Here is a 22,491-nt window from a genome sequence, read left to right as displayed (position 1 = left end):
CCACAACTAGAGAAAGCCCGCACACAGCAATGAAGACCCAACGCAGCCAAAAATAAATAAAATTAAATCTTTTAAAAAAGAAAGAAATATTGCAAGTATACTAAAAAGTTCAGAGAAGGATTGTTCTTTATTAATCATTTTTAAGGTGGAGGCAGAGCGACGAGCCAATGAGGAAGAAGAAAACAAAGCCAGTGAAGAATACATACAGAGATTACTGGCAGAGGAGGAAGAAGAGGAAAAGAGACAGGCAGAAAAAAGGCAAAGAGAGATGGAAGAACAACTGAAAAGTGATGAAGAGCTGGCAAGAAAGCTAAGCCTTAAAATTGTAAGTTTTAAGAAAGAACTTTGAAGTATTTACATTCCTATTGCTTTGACTATGTGATTTTGAACAATCTGAAAAAGGAAGCATTCACCATAACTAGAAACTATTTCTGACATATTTGCTCTACTTAAAGCAAAACTTTCTTGGCATACTGTTATATATTTGCTCTAATCCAGGTATGCTTTAAAAAATCATTTTTGTAAGTTGTTAGTAAATTCAGTTATGCAGGAAAGCTATTCAGTGGAAAATGAAAGCTCCATTCCCCCCCCCCCCACTTCTCCACTCCTATTCCTATTCCATTACATCAGTCTCTTTCCCCAAAGGTTAGTTAGCACTATTAACAGTTTCTTATAACTTTTTTTTTTTTTTTACCTAAAAAGGATGTGTGAATCACACTGTTTTTCTCCTGACCTTTTTCACTCGGCTATTTCTTAGAGATTTTTCCTATTATATTACTACATATAGTGTATAATTCTTTTGTAAGAGTGGCAAAATATTCCATTGTATGGATGCAGATCACTTTTTGAAAGTGAAGCACATTAAATATTTTTTTAACTTCTTTTTTTTCTCTGGCCACGCTGTGTGGCTTGCAGGATCTTAGTTCCACAACCAGGGATCAAACCAGTGTCCCCTGCAGTGCAAGCACAGTCTTAACTGTGCTTTCCTGGACCACCAGGGAAGTCCCTAAATTCTTAAATAACATATTAAACCTGGATTTTGTTATCTTGCCGTAGTTAAATTACTGCCCAGGGGACGATGAATTAAAGAAAGGATGATAGAACACATACTGTAAGACCAAAGGATACAGTGGGACCCAGTGATTTGAAAGAACCTGGCAGAATCACTTGTAGTTCTTTTAAAATACTGAATCTCTGGGGATGGGATTTAAGGAATACCACTCCCAGAGGCAACTAGGGAAGTCTGATGTACATTCAGGTTTGAGAGCCTCTAAAAACAATTCCTCTGCTTTCAAACAACAAATACCTTAAAATATACTTACCCAAATTAAGTATATCCAAAATTGGGTTGTTGTTTTTTTTTTCCCCATTTTCGAGAAGCCTGCCATTCATAATAATATACCCAAGTTTTAGATTATATGCCCTTTTTAAGAATGTATTTCCTTTTAAAATTTAAGTGGAATAGCTTTGGAGCAGTATACAATTGAGAAATTAAATAAAAGACATAGACCATGGAACTTCCCTGGCAGTCCAGTGGTTAGGACTTGGCGCTTTCACTGCTGTGGCCCTGGGTTCAGTCCCTGGTTGGTGACTAAGATCCTGTAAACTGCACAGCGTGGCCAAAAAAAAAGACATAGATCAATAGAATAACAAATGGGATAGGAGAGAAAATAATATCAGAGAGGAAAATCTGGGGTCAAGTTTGTCTTTCAAGAGTTATTGTTTTTAATTCTTCGTGTTTTCACATCGGATTATAAGAGCAGATCTACTGATATTTTAAAATAATTTTTCGTTTACTTGTAAAAGTTTGGTGGTCCTAGGCCAAATGTCTACCGCCACCAAGTATATTAATTTTTCCAATAGTGTAGTAAGAAACTTATGAGACTTCCATGAGACAGCAAGTAAATATTGATGATATTTATTGGTATGCCCTTAAATCCCCAAATTAAATTATTTTATGTAAAATAAATTTTATTCCAGGTACAGCCACAGCTCTGAATTTTTCCCTACAGATTAAGGTAGTTATAAATATGAAATTATTCATTAGAAAAGTTAGCAGAAATTATCAGCTAATGAGATTAGTACCATCATGCTCTTTGTGTTTATAATGTAGAGTAAAAATGCAATTTAGACCAACTTAGATAAACTTTATCTTGTTTATATTAATTTTTGCATGGTCAGTATTATTCAAAGGATATATAGAATTTAATAATTCCTGAAAAATTCTATTGTGGATTCTGAATTGATCAATAGCTTATTTTATTTTAAAATTGTTTTATGCTTTTTCTGCTGTTGAAGAACAATTTCTGTGAGGGAAGTATCTTGGCTTCGCCCTTGAATTCCGAAAAATCTGATACAGTCACAACCAAGTCACAGAAGAAAAGTAAGAACAAACAAACAAACACTGGAGATATTCAGAAGTAAGTGAATATAGTTTACTTCTGTATCAAAATTTGGCCCATCAGCTCTGCATGAAAACCCTCCAGATGGTCTGAGGTTGATGTAAAGTGAAAATAAGAGAGATGCTCACATAGCTTAGATTCCTGGCTAGCATGAAGCGGGATGTGAAACCTTTTTTATCTTCATTGCTCAGGATTTCCATGTTGTTCCCATTTCCTTTTTCTCTTAATTTAGATTCAGGTGAGACTCTAGTTCCATATAAGGTCATCCTCATTGAAGGAGTTTACAGTTTGGCATCTAGATCATTACCCCACCCTCTTTTTCCCAGTTTATATATTACATTCCTTCCCTACTGTACAAAAAACATAAGTCAGGTAATCAACAGTGGAGTGAATTTAGTTGCCCCAGAGTGCCCCTCATAGCAACAGGAAGAGTTGATGACTCTATGAGGATATAAGCTTTTCCATAGTAATTCATAGTTGAAAAAGTTTATCAACTACAATCTAGACTTCAAAAACATGTAAGGGCTTTTGATTCAACTGGGTAAATATGTGCAGGTAATTTGCTTCCTTTCAAAGTTCATAGAAATTTAGGATTTGAGATGGTGGAAATTTGGGACAGGGAGATGGAGATAGATGGGAAGAGGGCAGCATTAAATGAGGTGGTTGCTATTAAAAGAAGAAATAGACATGCAACATCAATATTGTTAATGCCTGATATAATGCAAAGTAGAAGTCGAGAAAAACCATTAAAAGAAAAGCAGGGATATTTCATATTGATATAATACTATTCTACATAAAGGATATAACTGTCATGAATCTTCATGAATCTAAATATATATTTTGAAATATATAAAGATAAAAATTTACTAGAAATATAATAATAAACTGATGAATTTAAAAGCAGAAATTGAAGAAACTGAGAAACTGGTGGATTAAAGGTACACAAAGTTAAAAACAGATAAGGTCTAGTCTCTGAAATATATGAAGAATTCTTAAATATAAACAACAAACTAGATAGAAGTGATGGTTGCACAACTTTGTAAATGTACTAAATGTATGCTTTAAAATGGTTTTTTATTTTGGTTTTTTTGTGTGTGTGGTACGCGGGCCTCTCACTGTTGTGGCCTCTCCCGTTGCAGAGCACAGGCTCGGACGTGCAGGCTTAGCAACCATGGCTCACGGGCCCAGATGCTCCACGGCATGTGGGATCCTCCCGGACCGGGGCACAAACCCGTGTCCCCTGCATCGGCAGGCGGACTGCCAACCACTGTGCCACCAGGGAAGCCCAAAATGGTTAATTTTATGTTATATGAATTTCAAATTTAAAATAATTAACAAAAAGATTACTAAAGTGTTTTGAAAATTAAGAAAAACTACTAGGTAACTCATTGGTTAAAGAATAAATCTTTATGGAAACATAGAACTGAAAACATTATACATTGGACCTTCTGGGATATGGCTGAAGTAGTATTTAGAAGGCTTTAAATGCCATATCAGAAAAAGAAGAATGAAAATATATCTAAAATGACATGTCCATAACAAAAAAGAAGCAGACTCACAGGCTGATAACTAGCGGTTACCAGTGGGGTGAGGGAAGGAGGGAGGGGCAATATAGGAGTAGGGGATTAAGAGGTACAGGTATTAGGTATAAATTAAGCTACAAGGATATATTGTACAACACAAGGAATATAGCAAATATTTTACAATAACGGTAAATGGAATATAACCTTTAAAAATGTGAATCACTGGGCTTCCCTGGTGGCGCAGTAGTTGAGAGTCCGCCTGCCGATGCAGGGGACGTGGGTTCGTGCCCTGGTCCAGGAGGATCCCACGTGCTGCGGAGCAGCTGGGCCTGTGAGCCATGGCCGTTGAGCCTGCGCGTCTGGAGCCTGTGCTCCGCAACGGGAGATGCCACAGCAGTGAGAGGCCCGCGTACCGCAAGAACAAAGCAAAACAAAACAAAAAAAAAAAAAGTGAATCACTGTATTGTACACCTGTAATTTACATGATATTGTATATCAACTATACTTCAATTAAAAAAAGAAAAACAGGACTTCCCTGGTGGTGCAGTGGTTAAGAATCCGCCTGCCAATGCAGGGGACATGGGTTCGAGCCCTGGTCCGGAAGGATCCCACATGCCGCGGAGCAGCTAAGCCCGTGCGCCACAACTACTGAGCCTGCACTCTAGAGCCCGTGAGCCACAACTCCTGAGCCCGCATGCCACAACTACTGAAGCCCACGCACCTAGAGCCCATGCTCCACAACAAGAGAAGCCACTGCAATGAGAAGCCCATGCACCGCAGCGAAGAGTAGCCTCTACTCGCGGCAACTAGAGAAAGCCCGTGTGCAGCAACGAAGATCCAAGGCAGCCAAAAAAATTAATTAATTTAAAAAATTTTTTGAACAGCAGAAACTGACATAGCAGTGTAAAGCAACTATACTCCAATTAAAAAAAAAAAGACAATTCCAGAAATATGTTGCTGGCTTCATAATTAGAAAATGAATCAATGCAAGTTAACCTATTAACTGTTTAAATATGAAAAACTTGGGAATAATTCTTGATAAAGTAGGAATAGAAACTTAACCTGTTGAAGGATGTCTACCAGAAAACCTGTATCAGATATCATACTTTATGGTAGAAAATAGAAATCATTCCCCTTTTAAGACCAGGAAAACACAGTGTCGTACTGGAGATTTTAGTCTTTACAGTAAGGCAATAAAAGGAAATAAAAGATTATAAGCTTGGTAAGGAAGGGGAAAGGAGCTATTGTTATTCAGAGGTGGGATAATTTTATAGAAAGCCCAAGAGTTCAGAGGTACATTTTTAGAATTTATAAGAGATTAGCAAGCTTGGTAGATATAAAAATCTATACAAAAAGTCTATTGCAAGGGACTTCCCTGATGGCACAGTGGTTAAGAATCTGCCTGCCAATGCAGGGACACGGGTTTGATCCCTGGTCCGGGAAGATCACACATGCCGCGGAGTAACTAAGCCTGTGTGTCACAACTACTGAACCTGCGCTCTAGAGCCCGTACACCACAACTACTGAGCCTGCGTGCCACAACTACTGAAGCCCACACGCCTAGAGCCAGTGCTTCACAACAAAAGAAGCCACTGCAATGAGAAGCACGCACACTGCAACAAAGAGTAGCCCCCGCTCGCCACAACTAGAGAAAGCCCGTGTGCAACAGCGAAGACCCAGTGCAGCCAAAAATAAATAAATAAAATAAATAAATTTATTTTTTTTAAAGTCTACTGCAAACGTAACAACAAAGATTCTGTTTGTAGTAGCATCAGAAAATAAAAAGTACTTAGAAATAAATTTATTGAAAATTCTAAAAGTCCTTATGGAGCATGTTATAAAATTTTACTATATTAAAGAAATACGTAGTAGCTGTAGGTTGGAAGATGTCTAATGTTACAAAATTGCTTAATGTCATATCTCTCCAAACTGATCTATAGGTTAAATGCATTTGAAGTCAGAATCCCAACCTTTTTGTTGTTGTTTTTGTTTTTTGGGGTGTTTTTTTTGGCCTTGCTGCGTGGCATATGGGAGATCTTAGTTCCCTGACCAGGGATCAAACCCGTGCCCCCTGCAGTGGAAACACAGAATCCTAACCACTGACCCGCCAGGGAAGTCCCACCAACCTTTTTTTTTTTTCTTGCATTCTGATTTTAAAATTTATATGGACGAGAAAGGGCCTTCAGATACTCCTGATGAAAAATAAAATGTGTGGTGGAGGTATGGATGCTTCAGATTTATAGTAAGTTAACATATGTGTTATTTGCACAGGGATAGATAGACAAAATGATAAGACAAAATAATAGATAGCTTAGAAACACACCACAGTTTATAGAACCTTTATGCTAGCTTTTGTGTTTGTTTGTTTGTTTGTTTGTTTGTTTTTGTGGTACGCGGGCCTCTCACTGTTGTGGCCTCTCCCGCCACGGAGCATAGGCTCCGGACGCACAGGCCCAGCGGCCATAGCTCACGGGCCCAGCCGCTCCGCGGCATGTGGGATCTTCCTGGACCGGGGCACAAACCCGTGTCCCCTGCATCGGCAGGCAGACTCTCAGCCACCGCGCCACCAGGGAAGCCCTAGCTTTTGTGGTTTTAAAATATGTTCACAAATCTTTGATATTTCTCCCTTCAAAAGACTGAGCCTAATTCCCCTCCCCTTGAATGTGGGCTGGACTTATACACATAGAATTACCAGAAGGGACATTGTACACTTCAGAGAGGGGGACATTGTACACTTCAGAGACTAAGTCCTAAAGTGACTTTTCTCTTTTGGATTATTTGCTCTGGGAAAGTTAGCTGTCATGTTGTGAGCAGCCCTATGGAAAGTCCCACATGGTAAGGAACTGGGGCCTTCTGCCAACAACCAGTAAGGAAGTGAGACCTCCAGAATAGCCTTTGTGCATGAGCCTGGTTGGAGGGTGATCCTCTAGCCTCAGTCAGGCTACTGACCAGATGACTGACCAACATCTTGACTGGACCCTCATGAAAATCCTGAGCCAGAACTACCCTGCTAAGCTGCTCTTGAATTCCTGACCCTCAGAAACTATGAGATAATGTTTGTTGGTTTAAGCCACTAAGTTTTGGGGTACTTTGGGTAACGAACACAGTAGTCATCGTTGCTGGTCAGTGGGGAAATGATGTACTTGTCAATAAATGCCTGTGGGACAGTGGATAATATGGGGGGGAAATTAGCTTGGACCTCTATTCATACTATCTGTAAAAATTAAGGCGAATTAAAGACCTATTAAAAAGACAAGGGAGGGCTTCCCTGGTGGCACGGTGGTTGAGAGTCCGCCTGCCGATGCAGGGGACACGGGTTCGTGACCCGGTCTGGGAGGATCCCACATGCCGCGGAGTGGCTGGGCCCGTGAGCCATGGCCGCTGAGCCTGCGCGTCCGGAGCCTGTGCTCCGCAACGGGAGAGGCCACAACAGTGAGAGGCCCGTGTACCGCAAAAAAAAAAAAAAAAAAAAAAAAAAAAAAAAAAGACAAGGGAATTCCCTGGCAGTCCAGTGGTTAGGACTAAGTAAGTAAGCAAATATGTAAATATATACATACATACATAAAATAAATATTTAGGAAGATAACAAAGGAGAATATCTGTAGAGAGGGATGCTTTAAGGAGCAAAACAAATAGACTATAATAAGATTAAAAATGTCTTTATCAAAATACCTTTAGGGAATAAAAAGATAAGCTGCCCTCTAAAAGAAGATATTTCAACTTATTTACTGGAAAAAGTTTATTATTAAAGAATACCCACCTATTTGTGAGAAAAAGACAGAACTACAGAAAAAGAGGCAAAAAATTTTGACATCACAGAACATGAAAGCTGAAGGCCAATACATATGTGAAAAGATTGAACTTTATTAGTAATCAAGGAAATTTTAATTTAAATTACAGTGAGGCAAGCATAGAGAACAGACTTGCGGTTGTCAAGGGGGAGGGTGGGGGGGGAAGGACTGGGAGTTTGGAATTAGCAGATGCAAACTATTATATATAGGATGGGTAAACAAGGTCCTACTTGGAACACAGGGAACTACATTCAATATCCTGTGATAAACCGTAATGGAAAAGAATATATCTATATATCTATATAACTGAATCACTTTGCTGTATAGCAGAAATTAACACATTGTAAATCAATTATACTTCAATAGAATTTTTAAAAAATTACAGTGAGGCATGCTACGGAGCAACTGGGCCCGTGAGCCACAACTACTGAGCCTGCACGTCTGGGGCCCGTGCTCCGCAATAAGAGAGGCAGCGACAGTGAGAGGCCCGCGCACCGCAATGAAGAGTGGCCCCCGCTTGCCACAACTAGAGAAAGCCCTCGCACAGAAACGAAGACCCAACACAGCCATAAATAAATAAATAAATAGAGCAAGCTGTCAACAAGTAAAAATAAATAAACACTATTTAAAAAAAAAAAATTACAGTGAGGTCATTTCACATATACAAATATTGAATCATTATGTTGTATACCTGATACTAATATAATGTCATATGTCAATTGCACCTCAATAAAAACAACAACAAAATAGTGGTGAGGTAACATTTCATACTCATCCTATTGGAAAAATTAAACTTTCTGGCAATATTAAGTATCCTAGAGGATAAGGAGCACTTACACTATAGGTTGATGCTCTATGACTGGAGTGTAGACACTAAAACCCCAGAAGACATGTGCAAGAATGTTCCCAGCAGTACTATTAGTAACAGTAAAGAGCCAGAAGCACCCACATGTCCAACAGTAGACCAGAATACTGTTACTTTCCAACAATGAAAATGAATTCTGGCTAAGGAAAACATGCCTGATTCAGGAAGGTGTTGTGTGAAGAAGTCAAGTTGTGGAAAGATACATGTAGTATGATTCCATATACGTAAAGTTCAGAAATCATACAGTACTAAGCAATAAAGTGTTTAGGGGTACTAGTGTGTGTTAAGACTACTTTTAAAAGCAAGACATAAGACTAACACATTATAAAACAACTATATCCCAATAAACATAAAGTAAAATAGACCAAGGGAAAAATAAATAAATAAATAAAAGCAAAAGATAAGAGCATCTCAGGATAGTTGTAGCCTGTCAGCTGGGACACACAGAAGGCCCCATAAAGAATTTTAAAATCAGTGATTTTTTTTCCCCTTAAACTGAGTGTTAAGTATACGGGTTTTTACGATAATATAAGATTTTACAACATTTTTTAAAGTATATATATATTAATCTTAAATGTAACTTCTGGAGAATTTTTACATATGTATAAACCACACTCCAGATTAAGATACAGACTGTTTCCAAAAGGTTCACTTGTATACTTTCCTAGTCAGTATCTCCCTCCCTGTAACTATGATGTATTAGTCATCAATTTTATACATATTGTGTATACATGTCAATCCCAATCGCCCAATTCATCACACCACCACCACCACCACCCCTTACATATATTTTGTAACTATTTTCTTGTAAACTATTTGTTTTTATGAGGTAGGCCTATGTATATAGTTTTTTATAAAGATCTATAAGACATAAGTGAAAAAAGGAAATCACAAAAGAATATGATTGCTTTAAAAAAAGATAGTGTGCAGTATATAGAAATAATTTTTTAAAAAATTGGTTACATATGAGGAAGCAAATAAGAATGGAAAGGGATGATGACACATATTTCCTACATGTATTCATATATTACTTGGTTATTACAAATAAACAATATCCCAGAGAGTTCACAAATCTTCACCAATTATGTTAGATGGGTATCTGATCACACTTTGTTTTGTTTTCTGCTTATGGATTTCTGAACAACTATTAAGCTGTAATAATTCTATGTTGGTTTTAATATACTTGGTTACTAATATCTAACATTGGCAGAAGGAATTCTTCAGCTTTGGGAAACAAAATTAAAATGAGACTAAACCTGGACTCCTGTTTTATCAACTGAGAGGTAGTTCTTATTCTCATAAGTTTTCAGAGTAAATATTTAGGTTGATGCAACTAAATATGTGGTTTAGCTACTATTTTATCTATAAGGGATATTTATTCTTTATATGAGATCTTTGTCTAGATTTTATTTTAGTGTTATATATGCTACACGTTGGTGCTTTGGACAATGGAACTTATGATTTTACATATTTGCAATCAGACATTTTTCCATTTTTTTCTTTAATTATAAAAGCTAGCTGCTCTTTGAAAATCACCTAAAGTTACCACCACTTGAAGACAGCCAACATTTGTGCCATTTTTGAGCATAGTTGTATATGTGTTTGGATTTTTTTTTTTTACAAAATCCAAAAAAAAAATTTTTTTAATATACCTAACCTCTTATAACCTGTTCTTTTATTCCCATTTCTTTTATGCTTTTCATTATATTACAGACTTAATATTTTCAGTGGCAAACAGCCTATTAAAGATGCTTAGATATTTAGAGATGTGCTCTTATGCTGATACATTGATAAATCTTTTATATCTCTAAGTAGATAGTTGATATAAAATATGTATATAATAAAATATACCAAAATGGTGAAGAATCTAATCATAGACCATTTTTCAAATAGAGATAAAAATGTAGAATTTCTGGCATTAAAAAGAAACTAACATATTCCTTCTCCTGACTTGAAATGTCATTTCCATTACTTTTGGGAAGACTATACAGTCTTACGTTGGTTTGATGCTAGTACCTACCTGTTTAAATTCTTTTGAGAATTAAGGAATAATTTAGATTTGACTTTTACTTCCTTTTCTGCTATTTTTCACTAAAATATATCAATACTCAGACTTCTAAGTTTTGCTCCAGAAATAGACCAAAATACCTGAGACAGGGAGATGAATTACACTCTTTCTGATAAATCAGCCAAGCAGCAAGCCAAACAGCCTTCAGCATAAATAGCTAATCTGGCTTTATTATATTGGATACATGCCACTTGTGTTTCAAAGCATTCAAATTTTGGTAAACTTTTTTTTTTTTTAAGGTATTTGTCACCTAAATCTCAACCTTGGTCAGCATCACAGTCTGAAGTTGTACAAGAAGACAGGAAAGACTCCATATATAAGGTATGTGGATGCTAAAGATGTTCTTGGCTTGGCAAGTTTATTAATGCTATAGATTGTTAATACTTGCAGTTTCCTAACTTTTTTTAAGTCACTATAGTAAATGGAACAACCTTTCTTAGTCACCTTAGGCTCACTTAGGCTAGGAGTCAGCAGACCTTTTCTCTAAAGAGCCAGATAGTAAATATTTTAGGCTTTGTGGCCCAAATGGTCTCAGTCACAACTGTTCAGTGATGCTGTTGTCATTTGAAAGCATCCATAACAATATATAAACAAATGAGCTTGTCTTTGTTCCAGTAAAACTGTACAAAAACAAGCACCAGGCTGAATTTGGTCCATGGGCCGTAGTTTGTACATCCCTGACCGAGATCATCAGACTCACAAAACTAAATAGGCTACCCTTGGTACCAGCTTCACTTAAAGGATTACACAGTGGTAAACAAAGCGTGCTAGTAGGGTAGCTTCAGACATCAGGCATATCTATTCAGCAAGAATCCTCACTGCAGAGCTCCTAAGTGATGGCCTGGAAGTGAGACCATGCAGAGGAGCGTAGTAACCACCCAGACTTAGAAGTCCCATGCTCCATAAGAGTAAATTATTTACTGTAACAACTCATGGGTGTGGCTTCCAGGGGTCTTGGGAAGGAACACAGCCAAAGAGTTGTAAGTCACTTACAGAAGCCTTGAGCTTTGGCTTCCTGCAAGGTATTTATAGATCACTCCTAGTTCTCCTAGTACAGATGCAGTTCACCAGTAAGGGTCATTTTTACCATAAGCTTTGTGGCCTAGTAACACAGGTGACATTTCACCTCTATCAGGCTTCCAGGAAAATAGAACTAGGAAAAGCCAGCTGACACCAAGGTCAGTTTCCTACATGGAAGTTTTATTAACCCTTTACTCACAGGTTCCTAAACTTTTTTCAGTTTAGCTAGGTGGTTTTATAGCACCTAACATTTAATGGACATTTATGTGCCAAATAATTATTTATTTTCTTTAATCTTCATCACAACCACCAACTCTGTAAGGTACCCTTCTTGTGCCCAATTATAGTTGAGAAAACTGAGGCATGCAGAGGCAAGAGAATTGCTCGGTGTCCCTTAAGTAGAGGTAATAGACGGAGAATTCAAGTCCAGATGGTCTGGCTCATGCTGGAACTAAGGATTGATGGGAGAGGCATTGTAGGCTAGGATTTTTTTTTCCTATCCTGGTGTTAATATTCACAGCAAAACTAGGTAAGCAACCTAGAATTTGTCCAATCCAAACTACATTGGTTCATAAAAAATGTTATGAGGAATGATAAATGCAAAGCAAAGTAGGTAAAAGAACAGATTTAAGATCGCAAACAAGGAGGAATTTTTGTTTTGAAGCAAGTCCTCATTGAAGCCTTTTTTCTTTTTTATTTATTTATTTGTTTGTTTGGTTAGTTGGTTGGTTGCACTAGGTCTTAGCTGCAGCATGCCTTAGTTGCGGCTTGCTGGCTCCTTAGTTGCAGCATGCATGTGGGATCTAGTTCCCTGACCAGGAATCGAACCTGGGCCTCCTGCATTGGGAGCGTGGAGTCTTAACCACTGCGCCACCAGGGAAGTACCGAAACCTTTCTTCTTAAGGCTTTCCCATGGTCAAAACTAATCCTAGGTCTTAACTTACCCAAGACCTGTAAGTGAGAAGAATTATACTGGCTAAAGCAAGGGTTCTTAACCTAAGGTCTGTGGGTAGAATCCACAGAGTACATATGAACCTAGATATAAGGAAAAGTTTATCTTTACTTCCACCTGACCTCTCATTTTAGCGTTTCCTTAGTTATGAATGTAGGCAGCAAACCAGTAAACCATAACACTGTTAACAGTACCTGTGACTTTGTCACCAGTAGATAACACAGGTTTTTAATTACACTACATTTGTTGCAGATCTCTTGAAATATCATTTATACTCATCCCTCCTTCAGTGTTACAAATTATTAGACTTGCCACTAGATCTTATTATTTAATGTATTAATAGAAATGCATTATTACATCATAAATTGTAAGATTTTAATAATTGTGTTGCAATATAAATTGTTCCATATGTATGTATGTATGTATTTTTGGCTATGTTGGGTCTTTGTTGCTGCGTGCGGGCTTTCTCTAGTTGCAACCAGTGAGGGCTCCTCTCTGTTGCGGTATGTGAGCTTCTCATTGCAGTGGCTTCTCTTGTTGCAGAGCACGGACTCTATGCGCATGGGCTTTAGTAGTTGTGGCGCATGGGCTTAGTTGTTTCATGGCATGTGGGATCTTCCCAGATCAGGGCTTGAACCCATGTCCCCTGCATTGGTAGGCGGATTCTTAACCACTGAGCCATCAGGGAAGTCCCCCTATGTATTTATTGTTATGTTTAAAAATATTATTCTCAAAGAGGTCTGTAAGCTTCACAAGAATGCCAAAAGGAGGAGGGTTTGTGACCCAAAAAGGGATTAAAAATCCCTGGGCTAGAGGAAGTTTGTAAGATGAGAAGTCAAGTCATGGTGCCAGCTCCTGGCCATATATAGAACTAGTTGGTGGATTTTAAACTGTAGGTTTTCATGGGAGTGAAATGAAGAAATACCTTAATCTAAATTGGCCCACAGAGTAAAAATACTATTAAGAATTAATATATCTTATTAGTAGTAATAATAATTACCTTATAGTGACAACTCAGCTTTGGTATCAGTGTAATTAGACTTATGTATTACGACTTGATGTTTTCCCCTGGTTCACTCAGTGTTTTTCTGTTTTCTACAGGAAACTGACAGCAGTGATGTAAAGAGCCCTACATGGCAAGACACAGAAATTGAGGAAGATATGCCAACACTTTCTCCTCAGATATGCCTTGAAGTTCATGAACAAGGTGCACAATCTTCAGTGGAGTCACCTATGCCTCAGTTATGTGCCAGTGGTAAAGAATGGTGCCTTGAAGGAAAAGTCAAAACAAGACCGAGCAATCATGAAAAAGAGTTATGTGTCATAAATCATGAGGGACCTGAAGCCAGAGTTCCCTACTCTGGAGAAGCTGCAATTAAGCCTTGTGGCAAAACAGAGAGTGGGTGCACTGTATCAGATATGACACAGATAATTAGAAATAACACAGTTGAGACAGAAAATGAAGAGTCTCACCTACTGATCAATAAAGATATCTCCAAAAGAAAAAACCAGGAATCTTTGTCTGAAGCAGTCAGGGATCCATGCTTTTCTGCAAAAAGAAGAAAAATGTTGCCCAAAACTTCCTCAGACCAAGAAGAAACAGAAATGAACTTTACCCAAAAACTGATAGATTTGGAATGTCTACTTTTTGAGAGACGTAAACAAGAAGAACAGGACAGGTTATTAGCATTACAGCTTCAGAAAGAGGTGGATCAAGAACAAATGAGGCCAAACCGGCAGAAAGGATCCCCAGATGAATATAAGTTACGTGCTACATCCTCACCTCCAGACAAATCACTGAATGGACAAAAGAAGAATTCCAAAGATAGAAACTTCAAAAGACAAACTGATCTAGAGCATCCAAAACCTAGGAGAGGCTCAAAAAATGAAAATTGGCAACCTTCTTTTAAGATCCAGTTGAAACGTTCAGTTAATGGAAGAAAGATAACAAATTCTACTAGAGATAATTGTAATGTATCTAAAACTCCTCATTCCCTACAGCCTAGTAAGTCACAGAAAAGTATTTTTCAGATGTTTCAGAGATACAGAAAGTAGTGCTTGGGTAAGAAGAGTGTTGTATAATCTAGTGAAGCTCTCTATCATAGATTCTTTATAAATTCTTCATTAATTCTGCTCCGTGGGCATACTCACTGTCCTTAATTAAAGGACGGCGTGATTACAGGGGAGGAATATACAAATGTGTTTCTGCCAAACTCGGTTGTAAGCAAGAGTCCCACTCCTTTCCTTTTTTTAATAACTGGTGTACTAAATTTAAGTTGACAGTCCTTATGGATATAAAAATGCCTTGGCCAACTCCCAAGAAATCTTCATTTCCATGCATTTCCCACCATATGCATGTTTTGTGGCCTTCACGCACCTTTTTGTACTGACTAGTAATCACAGCAACATTATAATATACCAAGTAGCTAAGGAATCCAGGCAGGGTTTAGAATCTAAGTTTTCTTGCAACTTTCCCATATATTTGCAGAGTACTTGAAGTACATCTTCCATAACACTAAAGTAATCTAATTTCCATGTCCACTTCAATTACTTTAAATATTACAGCATATTTTTTTGACTTAAAATGGGTTAGGATCAACGTGAAAGCAGAAAAATCAGAGTTTTCTGGAAAATTAGGACTTAGTTGACAGAAAGGAAACTAGACTCTTGATGCAGAAGTAGCTAAGCTTGGGATGAGGCTGAGTGGGGTAAATTGACAATTTGGAGGCCTTGAAACTGAGTGGATGATCAGACAGCTGGGTCCAGGCTGGAGTAGCAGGTGTAGTTTGGCAAAGTATTCTTCCTCGTGCTTTCTTTGCTAGATGGCACAGAAAACATTTGGGTTTTAACAGCTTTTCATAACATACTACCTAATCTGCTATTCCAAAAAAGGTGGGGGGAATTTACTGTAGGAGAGTTATGTCACAGTATCCTATGTTGTAGAACCTGACTAACCATGTGTTTATTTCCTTATGTTAACCTTTGTATTGATACTGACTTTTTTTTTTTTTTTTTTTTTTTGCGGTACGCGGGCCTCTCACCGCTGTGGCCTCTCCCGTTACGGAGCGCAGGCTCCGGACGCGCAGACTCAGCGGCCATGGCTCACGGGCCCAGCCGCTCCGCGGCATGCGGGATCCTCCCGGACCGGGGCACGAACCCGCGTCCCCTGCATCGGCAGGCGGACTCTCAACCACTGCGCCACCAGGGAAGCCCGATACTGACTTTTATTTGTGTTTATGGACAAAAATAGAAAGTACGATATTTGGGTTTGGCCCTGTCTTGCCCCCGAAAGTTAAATCAGAAGGCTGTGATTTCATTTTGTGAAATTTAACTTAGAGACTGTTAATCTTTTGTTTCATTAATATGAACAACTTTGAGCAAACAACCGTTTTAACAGCATTGCTGTTGATATCTAGTTAGCCATCCTTTTAAGGTAATAATGCAATATAATGTCCTAGAGCTAATAATTCTAGCTTAAATTTGTCAGTGTTTTTATACATAATTAAGATTTTTTTCCTCCAAATTTTGTAACTGAAATTCTGTAATCTTTGCATACTTGATGGTGTCTACTTCAATATTGATTGGGTAATTATGGGTAGAATTCTGATGCTAATTTAAATTTTAGTTTGCCCTTTCTCAAAAGTGATTGTCCCCTGAGTAATGATTGTGCTGAAATGTAGTTAGAAACTAACCAAATTTGTCTAAAATATATCTTTTCATCAAACCAATGTTTTTTAAGACCAATTTTGCTTTACACTTTAGTGACTCTTCAAATTAAAAGTTATATAATTAAATCTTCCTGGAATAGTCCATGACCAAAGAGGGGGGAAAATAGTGTAATGTATTTAGGATTTACATATATAACCACTTATTTGTCTGTGAAGAAGTCCTCCTGACTAAAGTTGGTTTTAAGATACATTTTAATTTCTCAATTAATCTTTCTGATACTACCATGTATGCATTTTTGTGAGAAACTAGTAAATGTTTTGTGTCAGTCATTAGAATTTACTGATACTTTCCTCCTATTTTTATGGAAGGGATATGAGAGTGTTTAATTTCTCAATGAGTGCTAAAACTATGCAGGGGTTGAGAATCTGAAAATTAAAATAATTATTAAAAATTGAAATGGACTATGTGTTTTTCACAGTTAAAAATAAAAACACATGAAAATAAAAAGTTCTGCATAACAAAAACTACCATAAAGGAAAATCGGAAGACATGGCAAACTTGAGAAGAAATAGATACAACCCATCACAAAGAGCTTATTTCCTTTATATAAAGTGTCTGCCAATACGTTTAGAAAAAGACTAACAACCCAAAAGGAAAATTAGAAAAGTTTATGTTCCCAAGAAACATAGTTCCCAGGAAATAATATATAAGTGGCTCTTAAATGTGTGAAAAGATGCATAATATCACTTATACTAATACTCATACATTTTTCCACCCTTCAGATTAGTAAAGGTGTTTTGTTTTTTGGGTTTTTTTTTTTCCCCCAGTCTTGGCAAGCATGTGGGTAAATAGACACTCTTATATGTTGCTTGGTATGAATAGAAACTTTTAAAGCCCTAGAGAGGTAACCTTGGCAATCTACTTCTAGGAATTTCTTAAAGCTGCTTTCACATATATGTAGAATGGCATCCATAAAACATTTTTGTTTGGCATTGTTTGTAATAACAAGCTTAGAAACAACCTTAATCATATCAAGAAACACTAAACAAATGATGGTAAAATAGAATACTATACAGCAATTAAGCAAAAAACCCACTTTACTGATACGAAAAGAACTATAAGATATAGTTAAACAAAAAATACAAGATGTAGAGTAGTGTACATAGTGTGCAACCATTTATCCAAAGAAGAGAAATATATATTTAAGAGAGAGATAAACAGTGTTGCCAGCAGGGAGAGAAACTGGGTGGCTGGGAGACAGGAGTGGAAGAATGACTTTTCTCTGTATGTTCTTTTATAATTTTAAATCATTGAATATATCATCTCAAAATTTAAATGTTCTTAAAATATTACAAGATTAAGGATACTTAGGCATCTCAACCTATACCACTCTAGACAGTCCTTTTTTGCCTTTAAATTCTAAGAATCATAATTTAGGAAGGTTTTTCAGTGCAAAAAAAAAAATAACGTGAATTTTTGGAAATAGCATTGTGAATGAATTTGAATATATTTAGCTTTAATGTACTATTTTTAAATTATTTGAAAGCAAAGCTTATGCTTTTCAGGTAGCAATGCTGCAGACCTGCAGTCCTGCTGAGAACAATGAGAAAAGCCAGATAAAAATGTAAAATTTTTACATTTAAAAATTAAAATGCTTTACTTAAAAGCATCAGAAAGCTACTGAAACAATGAGGACTAACTTAGGGGCTAAGATTCTAGAGAGGGGATATTTGAGAGGTGAACTGATGTTTGCAACCACTTTTTCGCTTGTAGCATGTGCCTATTCTGAATGCAGGACGAGAATCAGGGCTGCTGCTGGTAAACAGAGAAACCGGCAGAGCTCTTGGCCATGTCATGAAGCTGGAGTGACAGTATTGGAGACTTGGGGTCATCAAACACAAGGTTGGTTTTCCCATCAAGATAACTGCAGTTTTGAAACTGTTAAGAGCAGAGGCTAAAAGGCTGAAAACCTCTGAAAAGCAGAGAGGAGTTGTCGTCAGGCTCACACTGCTGGATGAGACAAGAACAGAGTTCAGGACCTACCGGGGAAGGAAGCCTGTTGAACACACCAGGGCCTCAACTGAAAGCCCTAGCACAGAAGTCTGCAAACTGCATCCCAGAAGCCAAATCTGCATGCCGCCAATATTTGTAAGGCCTGTGAGCTAAGAATGGTTTTAAATGGCTCTTCGATTCCTTAGTTCACATATAAGGAATTGAACGATGGGACTAGTAATTTGTGCATGAGTTTGGACCACCAAAACAAGGGCATGTAGTGCAGGAGGGAAGAAAGAATAATTTCCTTCTTAACTTGGTCTCTATCTGTTAATCTCACTTTCTTAATCTGTAAACGGGAATCAGTGTAACCAAGAATTGCTATCAAGAGTTAAGGGTAATGGGACTTCCCCGGTGGTCCAGTGGTTAAGAATCCGCCTTCCAATGCAGGGCACATGGGTTCGATCCCTGGTCGGGGAACTATCCCACATGCCGCAGGGCAAGTAAGCCCATGTGCCTCAATGAAAGACCCTGCATGCCGCAAGAAAGATCCTGTGTGCTGCAAGTAAGACCCGATACAGTCTAATTAATTAATTAATTTAAAAACAAAAAAACAAAAGAGTTAAGGGAAGTAATAGAGTACCTGGCACAGGCCCTGACTCAAAAAAGAACCTTAATAAGTGATAGTGCCTTTCTCCTGGCTATCCTCCAGCCCCACTACTCCATCAGTCCCACTTTTGGGAGAGTTTCACTTTATCCAGTGACTTTGTGTACCGTAAGTACCCATGTGTGGCATCCAGTAAATTGCAAATTACCTTTGTCTACTCATGAAGACTACTCACCTCTCCCCTACCAGATGTATCTACAGCTCCATGTCACAAGAGACCCCTGCCCATAAGTTCCCCTGTGTCACAGTTCCCAGATTGCAAGAGACTTTAGCCTCAGAAGAAACCATTTCTCAGAAATATATTGTGGCCTCAAATTCCTATACAAGTTCTACACATTTGGTATGCATAAAGGTTTGTAAATCACTACAAACTTTGAAATGGGGAGTTGAGCCACTACTGTATGTTTACCCATATCTTAATTCCTGTGTAAAGATCTTAATAAACAATCATGACTTCAAATTTTGAGTCAGTTTTGTTCTCCCCAATATATATTGCCTTAATTTGGCAGGACTTGGAGCAACATGGACCCTGAGTTCAACTGAGGGGACCGTTCTCTTGCTTTACATTTCACTTTACGTTTCTCTTCAACTTGGCTTTTGTGATCCCAGGCTGCTGCAGTTAGGCTGTATCCATGAAGCTAGTTAAATCCAGAAGGTTTTCTCTCAATTGGGGATCATAAATTGAGTTTGCCCATCTTTTGTATCATTCCTCTTCATTTCTTAAGACCCATAAAAAGTTTGGGTGTCTCTTTTTTACTGCAGAATTAGAATCCCACTCCCTGGTCAGTTTATACTAGACAAATGTAGATTATACTGGATCTATTGCTTGGGATCCACTTAAGAAAGCAACCAAAATAGGTATTTCAACAGAGGAAATGCAGTATAGGAAATTGGTTAGACAGGTGTTGAAACAAAAGGGAACACATAACCCAAAGATGATAACTGCAGGAAGTGGCTACCACCCTCAAAGCTGGGAAATACACAGGAAGGGTTTTGGTTACTAGAATGTAGGTGCTCAGGATTATGTGGGAGAGTGGGCCCTGCAGACTTGGTGTTCAGACCTTTGAGAAAGAAACACCTCCCAGCTACTGCTGGTACTCTGAAAGGGCCCGGTGAGTCTGGTTCTAGAAGAGTTGGCATTTAGAAGCTGGGGTGAACTGCCACTGCTGGGGCAACATTGATAGGAACAGCAAAAAAAATGTCCCTTTTTCCCTTCCCTTCTAGTACCTCTTACAGGTAATAGAACTTAATAGGAAGCTTGCTGGCAAAGGAGTCTGGGAGTCTGGAAAAGTTTTTTATATCCCAGCGGAGTTTAGAATGGCAGGCTTGAGAAGAGAGGCAGGAGCTAAGAGATAAGAGGGGGAAAAATACAGAGAAGTTTTCTGTAAATGGATTCTAGTACAAATATGTCTTGAAATCGCTAAGGCAAAAACTTGGAAAGTTCCTATCGTGTTAAGATGGAGTAATATGTGTGGGAAATTATGCTTAAGCACAAATGCCCAGAAGAAGTAAAACCTCATAAAGGATCTATGGAAGAAAACTGGAGAACCTTCCCAAGTACATGTAGAGAGCCCTGCCAATTGTTCAGTTCTTATATACCCAAGTGTCCCCATCTCGACCAGAACTGATGATTAGAGAGTAAGGTTTGTGTGTGCCACCCTATACACAAGCTAACAATCACCTAAAGCCACCATTGTCCCGAGTGCCTACAAAGCTTTCTAATTCCTCACCTACCAGGATGCCAAGAACCCCTCTCTGAAATTTCTTCTACAGAAAATTAAGGCCATCAGACATCATCGCTAAATTCCCAGAGCTCCTAGGAGGGTACGCCCTAGAAATAATAGAACACCAGGATAAGATTAAAAGGAGGGCATTTTAGTAATTGGAATAGATCATAATGAAGTAACTCTCCGGAGTAATCCTAGATTGCAAAAACTTAGATGACAGGAATTATGTAATAATCTTAGCAAGAGGCACTGAGATAATACCTAATCAGTTTGGTTTCAATGTGACAGAATCTTTCTACTCCCAAAGAACTTGAAGTGCTATAGTTTATACAAATGTATTCTAAGTTCACTGACTTGAAAAGTGTTCAAAATGATTGTCCTTTTGGAAAAGCACCTTGTAAACAAAAAAATGTACTTGATTCCTTCTATTGGAAAATGCTTAGAAAACTTATATTTAAGGCTTTTATTTGTATAAAGCTAAAAATTACATGAATTAACTGGTTTACTTTTAGAAGAAAAAGATTTTTTTTGGTGCTGATTAGCACGTCACAAACCAAAAAGTAGATAAGAGGTCTAATTACCTAAGACTTAGGTCCTTGGTTGGGGAGAAGTGGCAATTCTAATGTTGCATAATAGCAAAAACTACCAAAAAGATGGGAGCTGAACCAACCATGCCTCTTTACTTTGGTTTAAAAAAATAACTTATGCATCATGTATTTTACTGAAACCTTTATTCCAAATTTAGTGGCTTCTGGGGGAGGGATAAATTAGGTGGTTGGGGTTAACACATACACATTACTATGTATAAAATAGATCACCAACAAGGACCTACTGCATAGCACAGGGAACTATGCTCAATATTCTGTAATAACCTATATGGGAAAAGAATCCGAAAAAAATATATATATATATGTATGAATTACTATGCTGTACACCTGAAACTAACACATTATAAATCAACTATACTTAATAAAATGTTTTAAAATATATTTTTTTAAAAACTAAACAAATTTAGTGGCTTCTACATTAAATTATCTTTAAATGTCAAAACTTTATTTTGACACTTTAATTTTATGGAATGTGGTTTGTATTCTTCTCCAGGGTCTTGAGAGCAGTCGCTACAGAAAACGCTTATTTTAAATGAGGTTGAGGGTTTTTTTTTTTTTTTCTCATGTTCTAAGACCATTTGTATTTATTTTCTGTTTGCATTCTTTGCTTATTTTTCTATTAGGTTGTCAGACATTCTTCTCAGTTTCTAGGGCCTCTTAATGTATTAGGAAGATTGACCCTTTTTAGTAATGAGTTACAAAAAATTTTCCCCATGGGAATGAGTCCCCACACACCTGGGAAAAGATTGATTGTTTGATAGCCATGGTAACAAGTAACCACCAGAACAGGTTATAAACCTGTCTAATCAATCAATGACAACTTGGTTCATTGAACACACCTCTGAAAACCAACCAATCAGTGACAGCCTCATGCTTTGAAAGCCAGCTAATCATCAGTTGTCTCAGGCCAGTAGACACACTTCCTGCACAGCCAACACCATCACACTTCCCTATGAGATCTGAGGTTTTCTTTGTGCAGCGCTGGTCACCTGACCACCAGCATACCTGTGCTAACCACTGGACTGCCAGGGAATTCCCTAGTCTTATATTTTGACAGCAGTTTGCCATTTATCATTTGACTTTAATTATGAGGTGCTTTTTTTTCCCCCCATGCTGAAGTTTTTGACCTTCAGATAGTTTAATTTTTCAATCATTTGAAAAATGGATTGATTTTTTTGTTGAAAGAATTTTCTTCACAGCTATAAAG

The 22,491-nt window shown here is 37.8% G+C and overlaps 1 protein-coding gene across 3 annotated transcripts in view; it reads left to right on the top strand.

Annotated features, from left to right (window-relative positions):
* The window catches only part of RNF168 (ring finger protein 168), a 56,984-nt gene extending 35,228 nt beyond the window's left edge, over positions 1-21,756 (top strand). For 2 of the 3 annotated variants that reach the window (XM_082624715.1, XM_082624714.1), the window contains exons 4-8: positions 146-325; positions 2,299-2,420; positions 10,889-10,970; positions 13,723-14,626; positions 18,064-21,756. In XM_082624715.1, coding sequence (XP_082480841.1) covers positions 146-325; positions 2,299-2,420; positions 10,889-10,970; positions 13,723-14,626; positions 18,064-18,248 — 1,473 coding nt within the window. In that variant the 3' untranslated portion in view covers positions 18,249-21,756. Of the gene's footprint in view, positions 1-145; positions 326-2,298; positions 2,421-10,888; positions 10,971-13,722 lie in introns of all 3 variants that reach the window. The other variant, XM_082624716.1, reaches the window with a different exon arrangement.
* Positions 21,757-22,491: the final 735 nt, after the last annotated feature.

Source organism: Mesoplodon mirus, assembly GCF_964341445.2.
Source record: "Mesoplodon mirus genome assembly, chromosome: 6".
NCBI classification, from domain to species: Eukaryota; Metazoa; Chordata; class Mammalia; order Artiodactyla; family Ziphiidae; genus Mesoplodon; species Mesoplodon mirus.
The sequence above is the reverse complement of the archived record's forward strand: the minus strand, read 5'-3'. Positions and strand labels throughout refer to the sequence as shown.